General features: G+C 36.8%; 1 protein-coding gene across 2 annotated transcripts in view; it reads left to right on the forward strand.

Annotated features, from left to right (window-relative positions):
* Positions 1 to 18416, forward strand: part of FRRS1 (ferric chelate reductase 1) — a 113718-nt gene that overhangs the window by 58968 nt on the left and 36334 nt on the right. For both annotated transcript variants that reach the window (XR_009700375.1, XM_061183816.1), the window contains exons 3-7: positions 10342 to 10537; positions 11616 to 11752; positions 12818 to 12912; positions 14510 to 14657; positions 17679 to 17861. Coding sequence is in view for 1 of the 2 variants with exons in the window: in XM_061183816.1 (XP_061039799.1) it covers positions 10342 to 10537; positions 11616 to 11752; positions 12818 to 12912; positions 14510 to 14657; positions 17679 to 17861 (759 nt within the window). In the remaining variant the exon portion in view is untranslated. The remainder of the gene's footprint in view (positions 1 to 10341; positions 10538 to 11615; positions 11753 to 12817; positions 12913 to 14509; positions 14658 to 17678; positions 17862 to 18416) is intronic.

The raw sequence follows: 18416 nt of genomic DNA on the forward strand, positions 1-18416 counted from the left end.
CATAAAGCCCTTGATATTGGTAGCATTGTCTCTAACAAAATGAGAAATTTTAGGCTCAGTGAGATTAAATAATTTGCCCAAGGTCAGTCATTAAGGTGGTACCTGCTGGATTCAAACCTAGGTCTATGTGATTTCAAAGTCCTTACCACACACTGTCTCATAGGACAGAGTAGTTGATAGCATTTTAAATGGACCTTGAATGACAATAACAGTAAAAGTAATATAGAATGTTTGAAAATAGAGAAAAGAAAAAAATCTGAACACCTTACAATTAATTTAATGTGTTTCTTTACAGTCTTCAAATATGCATGTCTTGTAGTGTTTTTTAAATTACAAAGCACTACATGCTTTAAAAAATATGCAAAATTCAAAGAGGATTAAAAAGAAGTCCATTTCTTTTCCCATATTGAAAACACTTTCCTAGGGGCTAACCACTATTGAGAACGGTTAAAGCATGGTGTTTTTTCTTTTCCCTTTTCTTTTATATGCACTTGGTACATTACGTATCATTTTGTACTTTGCTTGTGTTCATTCCTCATTGTGGCAGGAGCATGTTTCCACCTGGGTACATGCAGATTCATGTCTTAAGCTTTTCTGAAAAGAGTTAACACTCGCAAAGAACTTAAAAGAATGCCTAGCTCTTAGAAAGCAGTCAGTAACTATTAGATGTTATTTCGGTCATTGTCTACTCTATTTCATTCTTTTAAATGGGTACACGGTATTTTATTTTTAAATTTTTTTTATTAAAGTATAGTTGATTTACAATGATGTGTTAATTTCAGGTGTAGAGCAAAGTGATTCAGATATACACACACACACACACACACACTTACACACACACATATGTATATCTCTATTCTTTTTCAGCTTCTTTTCCCTTATAGGTTATTACAAAATATTGAATATAGTTCTCTGTGCTATATATAGATCCTTGTTGGTTATCTGTAGTAGTGGGTACACAGTATTTTAGAGTTTGGGTATAGCATAGTATATTTTTGTAACCACCTAAATTGTCTTAAATTTTTGCTATTACAAATAATCCTTGCATAATTGTGGGGGGTTTCTTTTTCTTTCTTTCTTTTTTTTTTTAAATTGAAGTATTGTTGACTCACAATATTATATTAGTTTCAGGTGTACAACATAGTAATTCAAATTTTTATAGACTATACTCCATACAAAGTTATTATAAAATGTTGGCTGTACTCCCTGTGCTGTTTGTTGTGTGGGGGTTTTTATAGGATAAATTCCTAGAAGTGAAATTCCTCAGTCAAAGATTAAACATATTTTAGTTTAGTAGGAAATTGTCAAATTTCCTCCAAAAATATTGCAGCAATTTACACTCTGCAGTGTATGAGCACACTTATTTCTCCACATGCTTGCTTATATCGGATATTATCAGTCTTTTGCATTTTACATGAAATGATAGGCAATGTACCTTTATTTTTAACATAGTTTAAGCACAGTGTTCAGATATTTTCCGTATCTATTTTTTTTCCCATTTAACATATATCTGTTTTTACATGGGTAGGAATTTGATGGATGGCATAATGGAGGTCCCAGTTAGAAGACAGAACATGGGGAGAAAAAAAGTGAGGTACTTGTTCCAGAAATAAGTACAAATGGTACATTGTTGCTAGAACATGGATTGGGCTGAATACACATTAAATGCCTAATGCTTTTGTCTTTAATTGAATAATTCCAGGGAAGCTGTTGAAGGTTTTTGGTGAGCGGAGTGATATGATGAGAACTGTGCCTTAGGAAAATGATCTTGTGGTGTTGTGTAGGATTTGAATGGAGATACAGAAACAGGGAGGCCAATTGAGAACATTTCATGAATCTGGGTGACAGATAATGAAGGCTTTGTGCTTGAAGGTGGTGTCGGAATGGAAAACTGCAGACAGATGTAATAGAGGGAATGGAAGGTAGAAGAAAGGAACAGAAGGGATAGGTAGGTGTCCGGAAGGGTGGAGGTCGAATCTGCTTAGCTTATTTGGAAATTGGGGTCCCAAAGAGTGTTTGGAGTCAAATCTTGAGAATTTGGGGTTTCAAATATTTTTTTTTAAAAAAATTAATTATTTAATTAATTTTTGGCTGCCTTCGGTCTTCGCTGCTGCACACGGGCTCCCTCTAGCTGCAGCGAGCGGGGGCTACTCTTTCTTGTGGTGTGCGGGCTTCTTACCGCGGTGGCCTCTCCCATTGCAGAGCATGGGCTCTAGGTGCACGGGCCTCAGTAGTTGCGGCACATGGGCTCAGTAGTTGTGGATCGTGGGCTCTGGAGCGCAGGCTCAGTAGTTGTAGTGCACTGGCCTAGTTGCTCCGCGGCATGTGGGATCTTGCCGGATCAGGGATCGAACCTGTGTCCCCTGCATTGGCAGGCAGACTCCCAACCACTGTGCCACCAGGGAAGTCCCGGGGTTTCAAGTCTTGTTGACTAGAAATGTGTTGATAGGCCACCGTCAAAATAGGAAAGTCAGATTCAAGAACTAGTTTGGAGGAAAAAATAATGAATTTCATTTCAGAAAAATTGAGCTTAATGTCATCCAAACAGAAATCTATGTATAGTTGGAAATTTGAGTCGAAGCATTGTGGAGATGCGGGATGGGGGCAATTGAAAGATTTGGGAAATATTATTCAGGGGTGATAATTGAGGCTATGGAAGGGATAGCCTGTAGAGAAATGTGGGGGGTCAAGGAAAACAGTCTTGGGGATGGATATCTTCATGTAAGCGTCATGAAGAGGGACCAGATTTATAGTATTTTTTATAACGACTGTTTCTAACATTTGACCTTGGACCTAGTTAGGCTATTCTTCACTGCCCTCCAAAGTCCATTCTCACTTTGCTCTTTCTATCTCTACTTCTTTTATTGCTCCCCAATTGCGCTCATTCTGAATCCCTTTTCCTGTGGGATTACTGTGTCAGCTTTTAGTGCCTGATTTGAAGCTGTGGATGACTTAGTGGTTAAAACCTCACAGACTAGACTGGAGATCATACTTTTCACCACTCATTTGCTGTGACTTTGGCAAGAATCTTAATCAGTGCCCTGCTTTGCACACTGGGGACAATAATACCCCTCACACCTTCCTGGGTTGTTTTGAGGAATGTGTGCTAAGTCCTTGACATGATGCCTGATATGTTGTGAGCCCTTAGCGCTTCTATCATATTCTCCTTTACCTCTCAATCGCCATAATAGAATGCAGTTTTTTTCCGCCCTGTCCCTATGTGATCTTAGGCAGTAGTTTGTTTTTTTTTTAAATAACCTCTGTGAGCTTCAATTTCCATGCAACAGAAAAATGTTTTTGTTTTTTCCAGGGATTAGAGTTCATACGTGTGAAGCACCTACTATGTCGACTAGAATAGAACAGGCATTCAATAAATAGTAACATCATTTAAATGATAGATTAATGGTATTTGCTTTTGTTTCATCTATTAGCTTTGTGTCTTTAGAGAAGGGACCATTCCACTTAGCACCTAATATTGTTTTTAGGACAGGACTATTGTGAGGGCCATGCGGAATGATCCAGATGAAAGCTCTGTGTGTAATAAGATATTTGCTTCCAATCATTTTTCCAGAGAATGAATAAAGAAAGTGGAAAAGTTGCTTTCTGATGATGGTGTGATTAGAGGAATCAGAATTATATCAGAGAGCTCCCAATTCCTTTTTCTTCAGTGGTTTCCTCTACCTTTCCTTTTACTTAAACTCTAAATTCTTTTCAGAATTCTTTTCAACCATTTTAGGTTGTCAGACCTGACAGATCTCATTGTGCCATTTTTTTATGCTCTATGTTTTTTAGAATCTTTACTGAAAATGTCATAACTCCAATTGTTAATTTAAAAAATCATTTTTCTCTGTACTTCCTGCTGTGAAAATGGAGTCTGAAACATTTTTATCTGGGGAAGTGGAAATACTTGACCTGTTTTTCAATTTCCCTATAATTTGAGATTCAGCTATCAAAGTCAATTTAACTCGATGTGGAAATTTTCTATGAATGTAAAGTTAAATTGCTGGAAAGAAGGGGAGCAAATTTTCTGAAATATTTCAGAAGGCTTGAACAAGTTAAATGCAGATGAAAGAAATATATGGAAACCTCAGTTGTTTAACCACAATAGTGTTCAGAAGAAATTAGCACATACTGGTGATGCAGAAAGTTGCTAGTGATTATAAATAATGGCAATTACCATTTATTGGCAACTTAGTGTTTTTAGGCATTGTACTACTTGTTTTTATATCCATTCTTTCAGGAGCTTTAGTTCTATGAATGAAGTCTCTACCTTCCTTCTCAGACTCATAGAGTGGACCCGACATTCTGAATTAAGTAGGCTAATTTAGATTTCACGTTTGTCACAGCATGCCCCCACTCACATTGTTCGCTGTGAAATTTAGATCCTTGCTGTACCTGTTTACTTTCCACATCCTTCTGTCTCCAAGGAGGGAGCAATGATGTGGAGTGAAGAGAATGAGAATGTTGGAGTTAGATTTAGGTTCTAGTCCTAAAAGTGTACACGGTTTCAGGTACACTCCCTGGTATCAGTTTCTTCATCTCTAAAATGATGATAATATCTGCTTGTTGTAAGGATTACATTAGATGTACTATCTACCAGTTTCTCACCAAATGTCTGTTTCTTTTTCTTCTTATTCACACTGTGGCCCCTTTCTTCCCCCCCCATAGTAAAACTGTAATCCTTTCCTTTCTTATTGTTATAGAAATTTCATTGCTTTCTGTATATCTCTTGTGCTTAGTCTTAACTTTTCTGATTTTATCAACCTCCTTATCCTTCTCTGGTTCTACCTACTTTTCTAAAACTTTCTGCCTAATTCTGCCACTGTACAAGTGACCACCTATTTGTACCTCGAACCCCACGCCCTCTAGGTTTTGCTCACAGGCCTACCAGGTTTGCCCCAGATCCTAGATGAAATGCTGAAATTACACATGTGCTGTGTCCCAAAATAAACTTTTAATTCAGCTTGGAATTTCAATTCTATTTTTTAATGGAAGCAATATTATAAATGGTGGTTCTGTCTCTAGGCCAAAAGCCCAGAAACAAAAGCATGTTTAACTCATAAGTTAATTGAAAATTTTATACTTATAACAAAGTAAAAGAATATAATGCCATTGCAATTTTAGTAATAAAATAAAATAAAAACAATATTGAATAAGAAGTAGTTATTTACTTTATACATTGTTTGTAGTATGTACTTGATGGAAATTTTGAATGGAGCATTCAAGTGCTTTAGGGATTGCAGTGTTTGTATATTATGGTTATGATGAAATAAATATTCACATTTTAAGGCAAGACAAGAAAAATTTAAACATAATGTTTTTTCTCTGCCCCTTTGGCCACCTCCCTCGCCTCTAGTGTGCACTATGCATTTGTATTATGGGTTAACCAGACTTCCCCAAAGGCGGAAATACCTGCTCAACCATAAAGATCAATTTTTCTTCTGGCACCAGTCATGTAACTCCTTGAAAAATAACATTCCTTTCTCAATCCAGTAAGGGGTTGATTACCCAACACTCACCTTGTACATGCAGACATCTTTGGTGAACTTTATGTATGATGCCAATATATTATTTCCCTTAAAGATAGTGATTGGTGTAAAACAAACTGGTCAGATGACCTGGGGAGATACTGGGCTACACCTAATGGAATTTCTTAGCTTAAATACTTACTTATGACCTTATTAATGTTACTAGCTATATTATTTGTATTCTGCCTATTTTACACGATTATTGTTTCTTGCATTACCAACGTGTGGCTGAACCTCAGATAAATTTAGTGATGATTAGGAAACCTGAAACGATTGACCAAATATATAGTACTATAAGATCAATGATTGTAATAGTGTAACTCTAGTTGTGGGAAGAAGCAACAAGAGGGAACGATTTCCTGGACCATAACAGACTAGTAAGACAGGTGGTATGGAGACTTTTGGCTACTGTTAACTGGGCCTAGTTCAGTAATAGCATATTGAGTGGCCTATCAACAAAATCCTTGCTGACCTGGGAATGAGCATTCTTACTGCCATGGGACAAATTGGTCCCAAAATACCTACCAAACCTTGGTCGAAATTAAGACTGAAAGGGAAGGGATTGTAAAGAATGTTACCCAACATTCACTTTTGCAAGAATCAAGTCATCAGCCACTGCAGTCGCTGACCTACGGTACACCCTCAAAGGAGTTCACGGTGAAGATCAGGTTGAGGCACTCTGTGCTTTGGGAAAACTGGCAGAACAGGCCTTCAGATAATTAGATAATTTCAGGAGAAAATTTTATGAACCCAGTTTCTTGCATCTTCCCATACTTAGAAAAGCACTAAAACCATTCACTAAGATATCTCCTCCTTGTGAATAATAGTAACCTTCTACCAAGATGTGTACTTGATTGCATGTACCCCCCTCTCTAAAATCACATAATACTGGCCTTCCCCTTTACCCCTTCGGAACAGTTCTCAGAGTGCTCTGAGAGACTGTCTTCTGGATTGTAATCCTCAGCTTGGCTCAAAAAAATTTTGCATTTCTTTCTCAGATTGACTATTGATTAATTCTTTTCTTTAATATAAAAGGTCACTGTGAGAAAGCTAATTTGTTTGCCATTTTTACAGTTTTTGTTCAGGTTCGCAAATGAAATAATATAGAATAAGACATTTTCCATAAGTCCATCTCCATCTCTAAAATCCTCCTTGTGGCTTGGTTTATTTGTTTCTTCTATAGTTCTGAGAACTCTCCTATTTTACTGAAATCCCTGATACTCCTAAATTAGAACTTGGTTCATGACTGAACTTTAATGGTCTGTATATGCCATAAAGTTATGTTTTCAAACTGCAGGTTAAGATTCATTGGTAGGTTATGAAATAACAATTCAGTAGGATGTAACCAGCATAAAAAAAAGACAAGAATAGAAAATATATGAGTTTATCATATGTGGTAAAGGTAAATAGTATCTCTTGAAATGTTTGTAGGGTCATAGTGTAAAAACATTTCTTACTTTGGGTATGGTAAAAAAATTAAAAAACCCCACAGCATATAGCAAAAAATATCCTTTTCCAAATTATTTAAATATTTTTTAGTAAACTCTTTTGGTTTAGTTTTTGCTTTTTTGTAGCTTTTCGTAATTGAGAGAACCTTGTTACCTCACACCTGTGCATTAATTAAGACTCTCGGTGCTTACACTCATTTCTTGGATGATGTAGAGTGGGTGTTACTGGCGAGTTCCCATAATTTTTTGTGTGTATGTTAACTTTTGAACTCCTTTGATGCCTTCCTTTAAAACAAATGACTGGGGCTTCCCTGGTGGCGCAATGGTTGAGAGTCTGCCTGCCGATGCAGGGGACACGGGTTCGAACCCTGGTCTGGGAGGATCCCGCATGCCGCGGAGCGGCTGGGCCCGTGAGCCACAATTACTGAGCCTGCGCGTCTGGAGCCTGTACTCCGCAACAAGAGAGGTGGCGATAGTGAGAGGCCTGCGCACCACAATGAAGAGTGGCCCCCGCTTGCCACAACTGGGGAGAGCCCTCGCACAGAAGCGAAGACCCAACACAGCCATAAATAAATAAAAAATTAAAAAAAAAACAACAAATGACTGGTAATAAAAGCTAGAGCTTGAATGCAGTATAACTAGACTCGATTAGTTATTTGCTAGCTTAATCTTCTGACATGGTTTTAAAAGATGTGCTTTCCTCCATATTTCTTTTTTCTTACATGTCCTTGGAGTCGTACAATAAAAAGACATTTAATGACCAATTTATTTAAAAAATCCTTAATTAACACATAATCCTTTTTCTTACATCTAAATATTTTTCAATTGGATTCTTCTAATTTTATCTGAATTTTACTTTGTTGTAATAAATATATTGTCCTGTTAATGTCTGTAGTTCACAATGACAATAATAACTACATATTCATCCAGGTACAAGAATTTGGTATTCAGATAATAAAGAATACACTGGTTTTGAAGTTTTATCTTCGTGTGAGATGTATGTAGAGCATGGTAAAGGCAGTCGTTATACCTTTTTACTAAGTGCCTGTCTTTCAGGCAAGAAAGAAAACTGTATAAATCTCATGAGGTTTGGTAATATTTCAGTTAGAGAATCAGGATAACCTCTCTTTTAACCTTTTAAACTAATAGGTCTGTCTTTGTCCTAGGATGACAAAATGCAAGTTATGATATCTTTTATTTCTCTATATTATACTCATGGTAGAATGTGAATATTAAAAACCTGTAAAAATCATACAAGATTGGTGGGAGTTTTTCCAGTGCTTGAAGAATGATCTCGTAATATAATAGCTCATTATCCACATTCCATAATTTTAGCTTAAATGTTTCCACATGTAACTCTTTGTTCCTTTTCATAACTATGCAATCTGTTGGCATAGATTGCCTAATGAATTAATGTATTCATTTGAAAAAGTTTCCTTAAATCATTAACTGGGAAACCATCATTGGCCATTGTTATGAAAATAGAACTTTACCTTGAGTGGTCGGTATCTGACTAAGGACAAAGAAATTGCTGTTGTCTACTTCTCTCGCTGACCTTGTTTGTTATATTTTCCTAATGAATGACAGGTAGTGGTGTCTTTTTCACTTCCCTTTCCCATCTTATACTTCATGCTCTAATAATTCCCAGTATGCTTTTCCACTTTGCTTTATCCTAGAATCATAATGTTAGTATTGCCCTGAATTTATTCCAGTTCATCTGTTATATTTTGCAAATGAAGAAACTGAGACAGAGATTAAGTGACCTGATTCATGTTATTCAGCTACTTAACACATAGCAGAGACTAGAAATAAAGTCTTGTTTCCACTTTCACCTGGCAGGAAGTCAGTGCCAAATAAATATTTGTTAAACCAAACTAACTCTTCCCACTGTACCATTCTTTAAGTGAGGCACATTTCTGCATTTAATTTTCATAATAACTTGGCCAAGATCACATGGTTAAAATAATGACCTTGATCCTCTCCAGTAAACCTTGTATGGTCCTAAAATCAGGTCTGGCCCTAACGAAAGGACCTGATAGCCATGTTCGAACAGAAGATTTTCTATTGCTCCATTCTTTAGCAGTTATTTTCTTAAATATTGTTTCCTATAGTAATTAACTATTTTCAGGGTTATGCTTTTCCTCTGAGTCTACAGAGAAATCTTGTGCTGCTCTTATGATATAGAATTTTTCAGAAGCTCTTGATTGGTTCATTTGTTCCTTTTGCTTATCTTTAAATGAGAAGAATTCTATCTAGCGTCAATGTTTGATAAAAGATAGGGGTATAGAGTTGGACCCAAAGCTATCTACTTGGTAGCTACTGGTGTGATGTGCAAGGCTGGTTAAAGAGTATAGCTCCAGCACAATTGCTGGTGTCTAGCAGGAATTTCTATAGTTTAGCTCTGGTCCAATGTGGGGTTTATAATTTACATGACTATAAAAGGATAATTTGTTCTAGTGATTCTAAGGGTGCTTTTATTTTTGTCTATGACCATGTATAGAAAACTCCCATATCTGTGGAGAATGAACTGCCTCTTGAGCTCTTCCCATCTGCAGCCTGTTCACCTTGTGGACTTTACTGCCATATAACATGTCCCTGCCCATCTTCCTCTAGCCTCGTTAAATACTATGATTTGCAGGTTCTGCATATATGCACAAAGTGAGCTAGACAAGGGTGGGACTGGTTTTCTGTTAGGCAGATGGTAAGAGGCAGATAAACTGGATGAGAGAAGAAAATTGCCTGGGTTAACAATCATGTTTCTTAATTCAGAAGTATTTGGGCTATAGGTAATAGAAATACTGTCTCTTGCAATTGGTTGTTAGCCTCAGTTTTCAGTGTTGCAAATTAAATTGTCACCATGACTAGTTTAATGGGAAGTTGGGAGAAATCATATCAGAGATTTATTCAGGTGATGATATTTAAATCCAGAAGAAACATTTCTTATTTGTTCTTTAAGCTTTCTAGGATGAAGTGGAGCAAAACCTTTTGCTTTTATTGGATTATTTTATTATTTCCCAATCATGCTAATGAAAGCTAACATTTATTATCTTCCTTGTCAGACTTTTGGCTGTATCTAAATTTTATTAAAACAGTTTTGAAAGGAGGGTTTTCGTTTCCTTATTTTTCAGGTAAGGAATGAGACTTAAGTGACTTGCTTAAAGTTTCACAGTTGGTAATTGGTAGAGCTGAGATTCAAATCCAGGGCAAACTTCACATATCACATTCTTTATAGTACATATTTTTAAGAATGTGGTTAACTGACTATTGAAAGTAAATAGTTGTCTAGAACTTACTATCCTGTGATGTGAAAGCATTTATATTTTAATTACCTTTGAAAATAATGTGCTTTTAATCTTCTTTTTGAGATGGCAGTTCCTGGATTTACCCTTGGTGCCTTCATACTTCTGTTGCTCGTTAGTTCTGTGGCTAATTATCCCAATGGAAAGGTAACGAAGTCATGCCGTGGAATGATTCCTAAACATGGTCAAACTCCACAGTCTAATCCCGCTTGCCACATCTCAGTGAGTCAGATGACATTCAGGCCAGGAGATCAGATCAAAGGTACTGTGCTGGTATTAACTATTTACATTTTGAATTTCACTTTTTTACTGTACATTGAATCTTTATTACTGTTGGATTTATACAGTTTCATTTAATCTGTTCATCTGCTTTTATAAGATACCATGATCTTATACTTCTCATTTTTGTGTTTAACTACTACAGATGACTATATTACTTAAGTAGTATATTTACTACCCATTCAGAATAGGTGTTTTTTTTTTTTGGACACACCACACGGCCTGTGGGGTCTTAGTTCCCCGACCAGCGATGAACCCGGCCCTGGCAGTGAAAGCACCAAGTCTAACCACTGGACTGCCAGGGAATTCCCCAGAATAGGTTTTAAAATATGTTTTTGTCATTATTTAATATATCTTCATTAACAGTACTATTTACTCAATAGAAATACATAAAATAAAGCTTATTTTATCTGGCTTAAGATGTTAAACCCTTATCCTTCTTGACATAGTATAATCTCTTGTGTTTCCCTAATTCTGGCAAAAGGTAGGCTGAAACTTAATAGTCTATTAAGGGTGTATCTATAACAGCATTTTACAAATTCTATTTCCTGCAAGTTTAGAAATGCAGAATATTAATAGAGACGCTCTAGCAAAAAGGATATATGGAAAAATAAATTTGGAACACTCTGTTATATATATTTCTTAGAGTTTCATAGCTCTAGCAAAAAGGATATATGGAAAAATAAATTTGGAACACTCTGTTATATATATTTCATAGAGTTTCATACTGCACAGAAGAATGTTAAAGGGCCTGAGATGTTTGCAGTAAAGACAGAAGTATTTACTTTCAACCAGCATTTTTCAAACTACTTTGGCCCCATGGACCACACTCTGACCATAACCTACCTTTTCTTCCCTGTGGAATGGCTATTACATCTCATGGAATAATGTCCTGTGGAACACGGTTTAGAATTTCTTTGACTATAAGATGATTTCTACTGTTTTCTCTCCTGGAGTAGCTTTCTATATATACACCCGATTTGGTGATGTGCCTCCTTTAAACAGTTTTTTTGGGGGGGATGTTGCTAAACTCTTAACTTATCTTTTTGTTTGTTTCTCAGTTACTTTGTCAGGGCCACCATTTAAAGGCTTTCTCTTAGAAGCACGTGGTGCTAAGAATTTGAGTGGCCCTCCTATTGGCTCCTTCACATTGATTGACAGTCAAGTGTCACAGCTTCTGACCTGTGAAGATATACAGGTTTGTGTTTAGTTTGAAACTGATTTCTGTCAGTTTCCATGGGTCTTTTCACTACAAGATGGTGTTTGCAAGATAAACAATGACATTACCCATGCATTGCAGACATCTGAGTACATTCATGTTGATCAAACTTCCCCCCTAATTTTTCTACTGGCAACATATTTTTATACAACATCCTAGAAAAGGTAGGGTTGTAGCTTGAAGAGTTTATGGCTTTTGATATTTTATATAGTATTGACTCTTACTATACTGAATTTCGAAGGATGTTAATATTGAAGATAGAGTTCTAGAGTGGAACAGAGGTCTAATTTTTGTAATTAATTAATTTAATGAACATTTATTATACCAGGAACTTTCCTGCATGGGATATGGTGATGAACAGGACTTGTTCTTTGAAGAGCTCATAGCCTTACACATAAGTAAAGCATATGGACATATGCTATATGGCACATAAGTAGAATGTATGGCTATAGGACAGACACATAAGTGGAATAGTATGATGACTTAGATTAGAACCCTACACAGGGTGGGTGAGAAGCATAGCAGAGGTGCCACACACAGGCTGGAGGGAATTGAGAGAGAGGAGATGATCTCAGCTAGACCTCAAAGAATGAGTAGGAATTTGCCAGGTGAATGAATGTGGGAAACAAGATTGTTTAAGAGAAAGGAATTACTAAAATATAATATTGCATATTTGGAGGCAGGAATGTTTTTCTTTTGATGAATCTTCTGCATTCTGTTTGCATCTATTAATAAAAAAAGAAACTTACAGTATAAATGAAATAATGAGCAGGATTTATATAGCATCAACACACCCAATATTCATAACTCTCTTCAGTTCTTAAATTTCTGCTGACTCTAGTTTATTCATAGAGCCGGCTGCTAATTTGGTGTCAATCAATCAACATGTATTTATTGAGCACCTGAGTCCCTGTTCTAAATAAGATAGTCTTTACCACAATGCCAAGGTCATGCAATGATAAATTACTTTGCAAAATGGCTGTAGTTCCAGCTATGTTGAGCTATTGAGTGTCTGAATGGTAGTTCTCTTCCATTTTATTTCAGGGATCAGCTGTGAGTCACACAAGTCCATCCAAAAAAACAGAAATTAAAGTCTATTGGAATGCTCCAAGCAGTGCCCCAAATCACATAAAGTTTCTGTGAGTAGAAGAGTTTACAGCTCTGTAACTAGTATAATTGAAATAATGATAGTCTGTACCTTTTTTTTATACCTATTGGACATTCACCTGTATGGCAGAGGTGTGGTGTAGTAATGACACCACCTTACTGATGTAAGTCGCTATTTTGCTTTTTTGTTTGTTTTTTTTTCAGCATATATACTGAGCACTTAGCACAGGACCAAGAACCTAATAGACACTTAATAGACATTTGTTGAGTGAATGACGTGTTGTAGTGCCTTCACACTAATAAGAGCCATCAATTAATACTTGAGTCTATATGGTGTATGGACTAATACTTTTTTTTAGACTTGTTCCTGTATTACTATGAGAATATGAAAAAAAGCAGTCCTGAAATTTGGATGACTTTTTTTTTGCAGTGTCACAACTTGCAGATTAGATTGTCAAAAAAGTAAGATCATGTGTGCTCCTCAGAATTATGAAATTCAGTAGAATTAGAATAGTACTTCTCTCTTAATCTTACATGCAAGGGGGAAATGGAATGTCATAAAGCCATATAATGATTCCTGAGTGGTGTTATAGACGTATATTTTAAAGGGAGAATTGCTCTCCTGGCCTGTCTCTATTTTCTGCTTCACTTTGTGCACAGGTCACCGGCACACAGTAATGCAGCTTTGCACCTGTGTGTTGAGTGGAATGTGAGAAAGGGGATATGACCCCAGTAAGAACTGATAGTTGCTTATGCAGCCTCTATATAGCTTTTTGCTGTAGCTGCCTGTTACACATGGCTTTTGGAATAATTTGAATGACCACTATGAAAAGTGTGGTAGTAGTATGTTCTGTAATGTCAGGAGTGGAAATCTGTGCACTTTAGTCCCGGGGTCTGACATTCCTGGTTGCTGTGAATATGCCCAAAGAACAGACAAGTAAGAGAAGAGAGAGAGAGAGAGTAACTAAAATTCATTTGGTGATGAAGTGGAAGAGAGTCATTAGAGATTTGCCTCACACGAAATTCTGTCAGGTATTACAGGCATCCTTGTTTTATTGTGCTTTGCTTTATTTGGCTTCACAGGTATTGTGTCTTTTTACAAACTGATTTGTGGCAACCCTGCACTGAGTGGGTCTATGGGCACCATTTTTCCAACAGCTTTTGCTCACCTTGTGTCTCTGTGCCACAGTTTGGTAATTGTAATATTTCAAACTTTTTCATCATTATTATATTTGTTATGGTCATCTGTGATCAGTGATCTTTGATGTTACTACTGTAATTTGCTGAAGGCTCAGATGATGGTTAGTATTTTTTAGCAATAAGGTATTTTAAAATTAAGGTATATTCATTGTTTTTTTTTTTAGATATAGTGCTATTGCACACTTAGTAGACTACAGCATAGTGTAAACATAACTTTTATATGAACTGGGAAACCCCCAATTTCTGTTGCTCACTTTATTGTGATATTTGCTTTATTGTGGTGGTCTGGAACCGAACCTGCAATATCTCCAAGGTATACCTGTATTAAGTGGTATGTCCCTAGTTCATTACTTTTTTTTTTCGATTTGATTATGATGGGCCACAATCATGGTTCTGTCTAATCTCACTCTTGCTGGTACTGCATTTCAGAGCCACAGTTGTTGAGAAGTACAAAATCTACTGGGTGAAGATTCCTGGTCCTATAATTTCACAACCAAACGTCCTTCCTTTTACAACACCTAAAGCTACAATAGCACCTATGCCAACATTACCTCCAGTCTCCCATTTAACCAAATCAGTAAGTAACATTTTTATGGTTTCACCAAATGCAATCTAAAGGAACAGCTTCCTTAGAAATTGTGGTTCTGTGCTTAGGAACGTGTGTAGAGAAGTAGCTGTCCTGGGTTGTGGTAGCAAGTTTTTGAATTCCCTTCAGGAAATCAGGAGGAAGTCTTCATCGTAGCATTATGATTTATAGGTTAGAATAAGAGGAGTGTAAGACCCTGCATGTTCAAAGTGTGGTTATGACATTCACATGTAGTCTATGCTAGTGGTGGATATGTTTTCATTTGAAAGTAAATCTGAAGCAGCAGCTTTCTTCCATTCTTTTTTTTTTTTTTTTTTTAAAAAAAAGACACAGCCAAATATCACACATGGAGAGGGAACTTAAAGCGGAATTCTGTGTGTTGAACCACAGAAACTCTTTTGCAAGCTCATCAGCTAGAATTCCATTTAAGCCCTCTGATTCAAAAGAATTACCATTAAAAAACATATCTTAGAAAGGGTGATGCATATTAGAAACATTAGAAAGGTTTTACTGAAAGCAATTCTGATAAATTGTACTTATCAATTCAGAAGTAAATATAATGAAAAATGTCTTAAAGTAGGTTATTACAGTTGCAAGAACAAATTTGGGCCTGAATCCTGATTTGTCTAATTTCTGTTTGACTTTGGAAAAATTACTTAATTCCTAAAGTCTCAGTTTCTTCACCTGTAAAATGAGAAATAATATCTAGTTCTTACATAGTATTACTATGAGAACTAAACATTGGAATGAATATAAGGTTTCTAAGGGCTTTGTACTTAATAGATATTCAGTAAATATTAGTTCATTTTTTTCTCTTCCTTCCCTTTCTTGTCTTTTTATAACTCTATTTTTCCTCATACTAAATAAAGCTCTTGTACTCCTATACAGTGTCTCATTTTGTTTTCCTTCTTTTCTACATTATGCAATATATGATGAGCCATTTGATTACATTATTATGAACTTCTGTTTGACCAAACAATTCGATTTATTATTTGCGCTAGTTCTCAGTTTATTTAGTGTTAATGTTTATTTATTTAAAAGCTGCTTTAGGGGAGTCCACAGTCAGTTTGGACCTGAGCTTCCCAGTAGGAATCTGTTGACAGGATTATTATCTTTCCATAAATTCATATAAAAGGCTTTAGCGCTTGTTGGAGCTTTTGATTGTATCTCTGCACCAAGTTTATAATCTCTAATTATAGAGAGGTTCATTCAGAGTCACAGGATGATGGCATTTGTAGAGAACTAGGAGAGACCTCAGGGTCACTGCTGCATAGTTAGGTAAAGAGACCCTGAGAGAATAAGTTCTTTAGCAAACGTGATGGAGTAAAGGGGAGAGCAGAAATCAAAACCCATGGTTCCTAGCTCCTCGTGGCTTGTTCTCTCCACTCTACTAGGATTTCTCTTTAAGTTCCTGTGAAATAATAAGGAAAAAAATAAAACAGCCTCTGCCTGGTTTCTGTTAATATTTGGCCTTGACCCCAGTTCCTGATACAGAGCTGCTAAATCCCTTGGAATTTTCTGGATGATGGGAGCATCTTTTGTTCTAATGAGGTGACTCTTGGTGGGCTCCTGTATGGGGGCTGGTCACCAAAAAGACCAAGCCATGATTAGAAGCTTGCAGCTTTCAGGCTCCCTCCCCCCATTCTCCAGAAAAGGGAGAGAGGCTGATTGAGCTAAAAATCCATCATGCCCACATGATGGAGCCTCCATAAAGATTCCAGAAATATGGGTTTCAGAGAGCTCCTGGGTCCTGACCACATGGAGGTGCTGGGAAGGTGGTGCCTCAGAAGTTCTGTGCCCCTTCCTACATACCTTGCTTTACGCATCTCTTCCATCTGGCTGTTCCTGGGTTGTTATCTTTTTATCAACATAATAAACTGGTAATCTACTAAGTAAACTATTTTCCTGAGTTCTGTGAACCATCTTAGTAAATTATCCAACTTGAGGATTAGGTGCTGGAAACCTCCAATTTATGGCCGACCATTCAGAAGTACAGGTGACAACCTGGGGCTTGTGATTGGCATCTGTGATTGGTATCTGAAGTGGGTGCAGTCTTGTGGGACTGAGCCCTTCACATGTGGGATCTGACACTAACTTCAGGTAGACAGTGTCAGAACAGAATTGAATTGTAGGACACATAGCTGGATGTCTCCAAAGAATTGCAGAATTGCTTAGTGTGGGAAATAGCCGCACCCACTTGGTGGCCAGAAGTATTGGTAGAGTAGAAGAAGAAATGAGAGTTTTTCTGTACAGTTCCCATTAAATCTAGTTACTTTTAAAGTAATGTTTAGCTCTCTTCTGAAATGTCGTGTCACAGCTCATTCTAACACAAGATAACTGCCTGTTTGCCCTGTCAGATTGTAGAGCTGACATTTTTCAATACTGTTTCTTATTTGCCACACCAAGAAGCTCTGAATTAAATCATTGTAGATTATTTTTGTTTCTCCCCCACTAAATTGTTCTTACTATTATTTGGAGTGGTGGTATATATAGGAGTAACCATTTTTTCTTACATTATCTTAATGTCAAATTTGAACCTGAATTCTAGAAGCAGAGTCCAGGATCTAAATATAAAACTTGCTAAGGGTTTGTTTGTTTGCTTTTAAAAATTCCATCTCTGAAAACTAGAGGATACCCTTTAGGCAAGAATGTCAATGTGGACTTAAATATTCCCTAAGAAGTTCTCAAAATTTACCAGAAACTTTGCTCCCGAACATAATTAACATGAAGTATTTTGTGTATTAAAGGGATTTTAATACTCATGCATAATTACAGTCCAATTAATGTTGTGTCTTCTAAAGTTTAATTAAAATTAATTAAGTTTAAAAGTTCACAACCTAACTACTGCTTTGATAATTTCTAATTTGGGATGTGTCTTTGTTCCCTTGTTTGAATCCTTATTATGAAAACGTATTCTTATTAAAACCCATACTTCAAAGTAGTAGCTCTTCTGTCATTGGAAATGAACTGCCTGTTTGATAATTGACTTTTTTCCCCCTGTCATTTTTCTAGTTCAATGCTTCAGATTGTGGGAACAAAAAGTTCTGTATTAGGAGTCCTTTGAACTGTGACCCGGAGAAGGAGCTTGCCTGTGTTTTCTTGTCCTTCACACGAGATGCCAAGTCAGTGATGGTTGAAATGAGCGGTCCCAGTAAAGGCTATTTATCCTTTGCATTTTCTCACGACCGATGGATGGTTTGTACCTCTCACTTACATAAGTGGTAATGAAAGGAGAATCACTGGGGTGAGCTCTCATCAATAGCAGTTTAGCTGTTTGTTCCAGAGTCAAATTATCATACTTAAGGGAGGAATGGGAAGGGAGGGCAGAGAAACTAACTTAGATTCTAAGTTAAGCAGCTTTGAGTTGGGCAATTACATACCTCTAAGAACAAGGCTGTCCTGAGGAAAGTTAGGACATTAGGAAAGTTTGTTGTATTTCCAGTGGATTTGCCACTTTATCTGTCTACCTCTGTCTGTCTATCTCTGTGATAAACAGGAAGTGCAGTTAAGAAAAAGTTGCTCTGCGTAAAATCTCATGTTGTTTGTGATGCTTTTCAACTCCTAGTTTTCTCAAGTGGCTAGCAACTACAGCATGGGTTGCTGCTCTTCTTGCCCCCCGTCATCGGCACATTTCCCAAACAGAAAATTAAACCTGGCATGTCCAGGCATAAATGGATTCTTTACCAGGTCTACAGAAGGCAGCATTTATTTTCAGCTGATTCTCCCTCTCCTTGGGTAGTGCTGAATGGA

This window comes from Eubalaena glacialis, chromosome 3, assembly GCF_028564815.1.
Source record: "Eubalaena glacialis isolate mEubGla1 chromosome 3, mEubGla1.1.hap2.+ XY, whole genome shotgun sequence".
In the NCBI taxonomy this organism is placed as follows: Eukaryota; Metazoa; Chordata; class Mammalia; order Artiodactyla; family Balaenidae; genus Eubalaena; species Eubalaena glacialis.